Source organism: Salvelinus namaycush, chromosome 1, assembly GCF_016432855.1.
Source record: "Salvelinus namaycush isolate Seneca chromosome 1, SaNama_1.0, whole genome shotgun sequence".
Lineage (NCBI taxonomy): Eukaryota > Metazoa > Chordata > Actinopteri > Salmoniformes > Salmonidae > Salvelinus > Salvelinus namaycush.
In genome coordinates, this window is record NC_052307.1 from 51175555 (window position 1) to 51182356 (window position 6802).

The 6802-nt window shown below is 45.0% G+C and overlaps 1 protein-coding gene across 2 annotated transcripts in view; it reads right to left on the reverse strand.

Moving 5' to 3' along the window:
* Positions 1–987: 987 nt before the first annotated feature.
* Positions 988–6802, reverse strand: part of LOC120055718 (ras association domain-containing protein 7-like) — a 10139-nt gene continuing 4324 nt past the window's right edge. The window contains exons 2-6 of one of the 2 annotated variants that reach the window (XM_039003652.1): positions 3903–4054; positions 3128–3784; positions 2641–2909; positions 1284–1499; positions 988–1189 (exon numbers count right to left, since the gene is read on the reverse strand). In XM_039003652.1, the coding sequence (XP_038859580.1) occupies positions 1311–1499; positions 2641–2909; positions 3128–3784; positions 3903–4005 (1218 nt within the window). In that variant the 5' untranslated portion in view covers positions 4006–4054 and the 3' untranslated portion in view covers positions 988–1189; positions 1284–1310. Of the gene's footprint in view, positions 1194–1283; positions 1500–2640; positions 2910–3127; positions 3785–3902; positions 4055–6802 lie in introns of both variants that reach the window. The other variant, XM_039003645.1, reaches the window with a different exon arrangement.

Here is a 6802-nt window from a genome sequence, read left to right on the forward strand (position 1 = left end):
ACAGTGTCCCAAAAGCCTTTGCTTTCCTGACTGACTGCGTGTATTGGTGCCTGACTTCCCTGAACAGTTGCATATCGCGGGGACTATTCGATGCTATTACAGTCCGCCACAGGATGTTTTTGTGCTGGTCAAGGGCAGTCAGGTCTGGAGTGAACCAAGGGCTATATATGTTCTTAGTTCTGCATTTTTTGAACGGGGCAAGCTTATCTAAGATGGTGAGGAAATTACTTTTAAAGAATGACCAGGCATTCTCGACTGACGGGATGAGGTCAATATCCTTCTAGGATACCCAGGCCAGGTCGATTAGAAAGGCCTGCTCGCAGAAGTGTTTTAGGGAGCGCAGTACTTAAGTACATTTAAAACCAGATACGTTTAGACTTTTACTCAAGTAATATTTTACTAGGTGACTTTAACTTTTTTCTATTAAGGTATCTTTACTTTTACTCAAGCATAACAACTTAGTGTCCGTTAGTGTCTGTTAGTTATGAACATTATTATATGCCAAAGTCAATATCGAACATCAAGCTAACTTCACCATAGCGCTTTGGTGATGAAAGGGGCAAGTTACTCACATGACTTTACTACTATATAAATGTAAAACATGATCAGTAAACAGCTGTGGACTTTTTAGAAAAAAGGGTTACTAAAGGGTTCTACTGCTGTTCCCATTGGAGGACACTGTTTTCTAAGAGTTTAGGCTTTCATGAAATATTGCACTGTGTCAATCAATTAATGTCTGGTTAAATCAAAATACAAAATGAAACTGAGATACATTAAGTAATCTTTATTGCATAGGGAGTACATCTTTAGAAAATTAATATTTCATAAATATTTTAATGTTAATAGATACATTAATACTAGAATGTTGCATATAGTGTATTAATAGTCAACCAATCCACTGGCTATAGATCATACACACACACGCACGCACGCACGCACACACACACACACAGACACACACACACACACACACACACACACACACACACACACACACACACACACACACACACACACACACACACACACACACACACACACACACACACACACACACACACACAGTGCAATTGGAGAGTCATCCAGATGCTCCCATGAGCTTTTTACTGAGTCAGCAAGTGACATGTCCGGCTCCGCTTTGTGCTGCATCCAGCTGTGTAGCTCCTCCCTCAGAGTCCCGGGGCATCTTCTGGCTAAAGCCATTTGGGAATAGGTTAGATAGGTATAAATGTGTCAAACAGTTTGGCATGACACCAATGAAACATATTAGCATATTAGCATACCTTCTAGCATACAGTCACAGTGTCAGTCTAGTCATCCTCCAGTAGTCCTGCTATGCAGAGGTAAGGCGTGGCGATGTGCTGGAGGTGGGGGTGTGTCTGGTCGGGGAGGGGGTCTGAGTAAGAGGGGCTAGGGGGAACACCCGTCTGCAGGATGAATTGCTGCAGGTTACACTGCCTCAGCTCCTTGTTCAGCTCCTCCAGCGCCTCACACCTCTCCTGGAGGGCAAAGACAAGATGTCATGTTATTTCAGTGTCAAACATAGAAAGTTTCATGTAAACTTGATTGTTAATGGGGCAGTACAGTTAAAAACATTATTTTCCTGTGGTTTTATGATATTTCCACATTATGAGGTCAAAATAACACTTCTGAAAATTCTAATAATGTAGGAGGATCTCATCTGATACTACTCTAGTAATGAGGTTTGTAGCCATATGGGGCGGAATAAAAGATTCAGGGGAGGAGGAGCATCCAAAAAACTCATAGGGCTGGTTTCCCAGACACAAATTAAGCCTAGTCCTGCACTAAAAAGCATGCTCAATGGAGAATGTCCATTGAAATAACGTTTTAGTCCAAGGCTTAATCCGTCTGGGAAACTGGCCCATAAGGAAGCTTAGGGAAAGGCAGTCGTTCTATTATTAACACAGGAAGCATCTCTGGGTAGACAACACAGGTGTATTCTACAGGTGTCCTCTCAAGCTCAATAACTCCTCTTCATTGCTCACCTGCTATTACAAGATACAGTTAACCCCCAGACTGCCGAGTTATACAATGTACTGCCTCTGGGTTTACAGTGTCAGATACACAGAATAATCCCCAAACAAGTTATATAGAATGTGACGCAACCATCTTTGAACAAAGCTCTTTTATACTGAATATCCTAGGTTGCTTTCGCTGGGTTTAGCTCTTGTGAGACGTTTAGCGGTGAGTGGCTTTGTCAGTTCTTCTGAGTCATTGAACACAATGAAGGGATTATAGTCTGATTGCTACATACACTACATACACAAAAAAAGGTGCTATCGAGAACCTAAAAGGGTTCTTCGGCAATAGGGGAAACCTTTGAAGAACCCTTTTTGGTTCCAGATAGAATCTTTTTGGTTCCAGGTAGAACCCTATTGGTTTCCATATAGAACCCTTTCTCCAGAGGGTTTGGAACCCTTTTTCTAAGAGTGTAGGCTAGTAATCTAACACAATTGGACAGGTTAGAGTTTCCACATAAGAGGGATTTATTGGCGAGACAAGGGAAATGGTTCAATTCCCATTGGGGATCGTCATGAAGCATACGGCATCCATAATAGGAACTAGAAAGTCGTCAGATCTCAGGAAAAACTCAGTCAGTGGTTATGTATTAAACTGTACCTGTAACCGTAATTCTGCAGTCTGCAATGCTTTCTTCGTCTCTGTCAATGACATGTCCAGCTCTGTCCCCTTCTGAAGCCGATTGTGTAGCTCCTCCCTCAGCGTTCCCAGGGCCTCCTCTGGTTGTGGGGTGCCCGGACGAGAGCTCCGTCTGTGGGCCTCAACACGAAAGTCCTGCCCCAGCCTGGATGAATGGGTCTGGAGGTCCTTGAGCCGGAAGCTATATTCATCCATAGAGGCGTAGAGTTGGTGCAGATGTCCCTGGGTATCTGTACGGCCAATACAAATCTGTGTTAGTTTCTGGATGGTCCAACTGTATATGAGTGTAGGCCTACATATTCCTAGGTTACATACATTATTGCTGCATAAATTATGTGTGCGTAGGAGATTTGTAACATATACTGATATCCTAGGATATGTTTTCAAAATTGCCCCTGAGGGGATTGATAGGTGTATTGAAGTGACTGGAATTTAATGGACTACATACCCTGCTCCTTGTCCTTCTCTCGCTGCATCTGCTTCTCCCAGTAATCCCCATACAGCTCTGCCTCGTTCTGTCTCAGCCTTGTCTCCAGCACATCCATCTCCTCCACTAGGCCTGGATTCAGGCCTGGGACAGGAGTTACAGGCCTCCCCATCTCCCACACCTCTGCCTCCCTTTCCAAAGCCACCAGATGGGACTCCAGGTCCTGTAGCATCTCCTGCTGCTGCAGCACCTGCCTGAAGACCTCCTCCTTGGACGGGTCGGACGGGGAGAGTGGAGGAGGGGAGGCGGTGGGGGAGACCAGGGACGGAACAGGCGAGGCCCTGGGCTCTGGTGAGGCCCTTGGACTAGGTGACCAGGCCTTGTTAGCTTTAGTCCTTCTGGGGATTGTAGAAGGACCAAGGTTGAAAGTGAGGGCCTTCTTCGGCTCTCGGCATCTGGAGGGAACGGGTGTAGGGTGCCTGGGCAAAGGGTGGACCCTATCCTGGGGGGGTCTGTTAGGTTCGTCAGTGCTGGAGGGGCCTGTGCGACGCAAGATGAACTGGACCTCGATGGCCAGCTGACCCAGATAAGACAGAGACTCTAAGGGACAGTCCTCTGCCACAAGCTGCCTCTCTGTGCCTCGTAGCTTCTGGATGAGAACATAGCGACCCGTCTGACCTGTGGAAAAGACACACCAAGACAGGAGTGAGATTGGAGGGAATAAGATGATAAACTGTGCTAAAAAAGCTTTGAAACGAATGAACAACAAAGGAAATTACATCAGACAAAGACTGACCAATAGCCTGCGCAAGGGCGATGACCACATCCTGACAGGAAGTCTCCAATGATAGGCCGCACACCACCCTGACCACACCCTCCACCCACACCTTCATCTCCATCTTGGCCTGTCAATCAAACTCAGAGGAACATGGCCACCACAGCATCCACCTGTGAGAGAGGAGGGGAAATGTCAATATACTGAGTTCAAATAATAAACTATTCCACAGTACCAAATCAACCTATAACTCCTAGGTGCATATATCAGGTATTTCAATGGAGGAAATTAGTTTGGTCCGTATTCCCATAACTGGAGCTGAAGACTTCAACAGGAAAACTCACACTCTTCTCTTGTGGGAAAAATGTGACCGCCCAACTCTGAAATCCTACACCTACAGTCCTGTACCTGTCATCTGTGTTGACGCTTGACCAGAGAAGGCAGAACCGACCAGAGAGTAAGGGGAGGTGAGGGGAGGAGGAGGTGTATTGTGTTACATTCTCATGGTGTCAATATCCTGGTATGAGCAAAAAACAATTCAGTGCGGCTCTGCACCTAAGAATTTGATAGGAAAATAGGGCTTCCTATGCTGTAAACCTAGAGACAGAACGTAACACCTGTGGAAGAGGAGGATGAGATAGGAAGAAGAGGGAGAGGAGGACACAGACACCAAGGCAGCCTAAGAATGTTGCTCCTCAAAAGGCCAAGACCTCTCCATCACAGTTGACAACTCCAAGGTGTCCCCCTTCCCAGAGTGCAAATAACCTTGGCGTGACCCTGGACAACACCCTGTTGTTCTCTGCAAACATCAAAGCAGTGACTCGCTCCTGCAGGTTCATGCTCTACAACTACCGTAGAGTACGACCCTACCTCACACCGGAAGCGGTGCAGGTCCTAATCCAGGCACTTGTCATCTCCCATCTGGACTTCTGCAACTTGCTGTTGGCTGGGCTCCCCGCTTGTGCCATCAAACCCCTGCAATTTATCCAGAACGCTGCAGCCTGATTGGGTGTTGAACCTTCCCAAGTTCTCTCATGTTGCCCCGTTCCTCCGCACACTCCACTGGCTTCCTTTCGAAGCTCGCATCCACTACAAGGTCATGGTACTTGCCTATGGAACAGCACCGCCCTACCTTCAGGCTATGCTCAAACCCTACATCCTAACCCGAGTACTCCGTTTTGCCACCTCTGGTCTCTTGGCCCTCCCACCCCTACGGGAGGGCAGCTCCCGCTCAGTCCAGTCAAAGCTCTTCTCTGTCCTGGCACCCAATGGTGGAACCAGCTTTCCCCCAGAATCCCTGCACATCTTCTGAAAACACCTGAAACCCTACCTCTTCAAAGAGTATCTTAAATAATCCCACAGCATCCCTTCCTAACCCCTCACCCCCACCACTTTACTAGCTCTGACTTTGCTGATAGTTGCTTTATTGAGGAAAAATGTACTTACAATGACTGGGATATGTGGTTGTCCCACCTAGCTATCTTAATTAAGATGAACGCACTAACTCTAAGTCGCTCTGGATAAGAGTGTCTGCTAAACGACATAAAATTCAATGTAAACAACACTCTGGGTGTATTTCATTTCAGAAACTTTCATTTCCGAAAACCCCTTTGAACCTGTTCACATTTCTTTCACAAATCTAACCATGACTGGATTAGTACTACAAATGATATAAATACATTGGATTTATATAGTATTTTTCTAGGACCCAGAGATGCTTTCAAGAGTAGTGAAAACAATATGATGCTGTTGCTTAGCCTTCACCTGCACAGTCATTTAAGATATGTGAAAGGGAGTGAACTAGAACCCTTGAGGGAGGGAACAACTGTCTTGAATGAAATACAACCCTCATACTCCACTTCCCTCCACGACATGTCCTGCTTTTCATTCCCTTGAACTCTTCTGCTCGACATTCTATCTCTCTCCGAAGCACTGAGGGGGAGACATTTGTTGAAGATTTACATCGTTGAGGAGAGAGAAATAAATAAATAAACCGAAACAGGGGAAACCGGTTTTGGACATCTCCCTATCCTATTAAAGACATTCCTAACATGTCTGTGGCCTAAAGTGCTGGTTTTATACACGTTGGCACAGATTAGTACAGCATTAATTAAAAAAAATGTGGGAAAAACTAAAATGACCAAGAGTTTTCATTTCAGGGTACACACAAAAACATTAAGCATCCTCAATTTTTTTTGGGTGGGGAAGAGTGATGTTCTATGTGGAACCATAATGACCCAAAGAACCCTTTGAGCTCTCCAATGGCTCTTAACATTTCACAAAAGGGTTCTTTGCTCTTTTAGTGCAAATTAAAATGTAGGGGAGCTGCTCATTAGAATATTTTGGGGCGAGGTTTGCGCACCGTTCTTTTTGTGCATCTGTGAGTGAGAATGTCATTCCAGTTGATCTAATCTGTTGTGTTATGCCTTTACAGATTATATATGACTATGGCAGAGTTTCCAAAACTCTGTCCTGGGGACCCCAAGGAATGTACATTTTGGTTTTTGCCCTAGCACTACACAGCTGATTCAAAGCTCGCTGAGAGTTCATTATTTTAATCAGCTGTGTAGTGCTAGAGCAAAAACCAAAACAAGCGGTCCCCAGGACCGAGTATGGGAAATCCAGGAATATGGCCAGTGATGGTGTCTTGTGAAAGATTCACGTATGGCCTTGAGAACAGTTGAATAAATCAGGCACAAGAATAAAAAAAATGGTTTTTAAACAGATCAACAAAGAACATTTAAGATTGAGGAAGGTTCTTTATAGAACCATTCTCCATAAAGCTTCTATAAAGAATCATGAACATGGGTTCAATATACAGTTGAAGTCGTACATGTACTCAATTAGTATTTGGTAGAATTGCCTTAAATTGTCTAACTTGGGTCAAACGTTTTGGGTAGTCTTCCACAAGCTTCCCACAA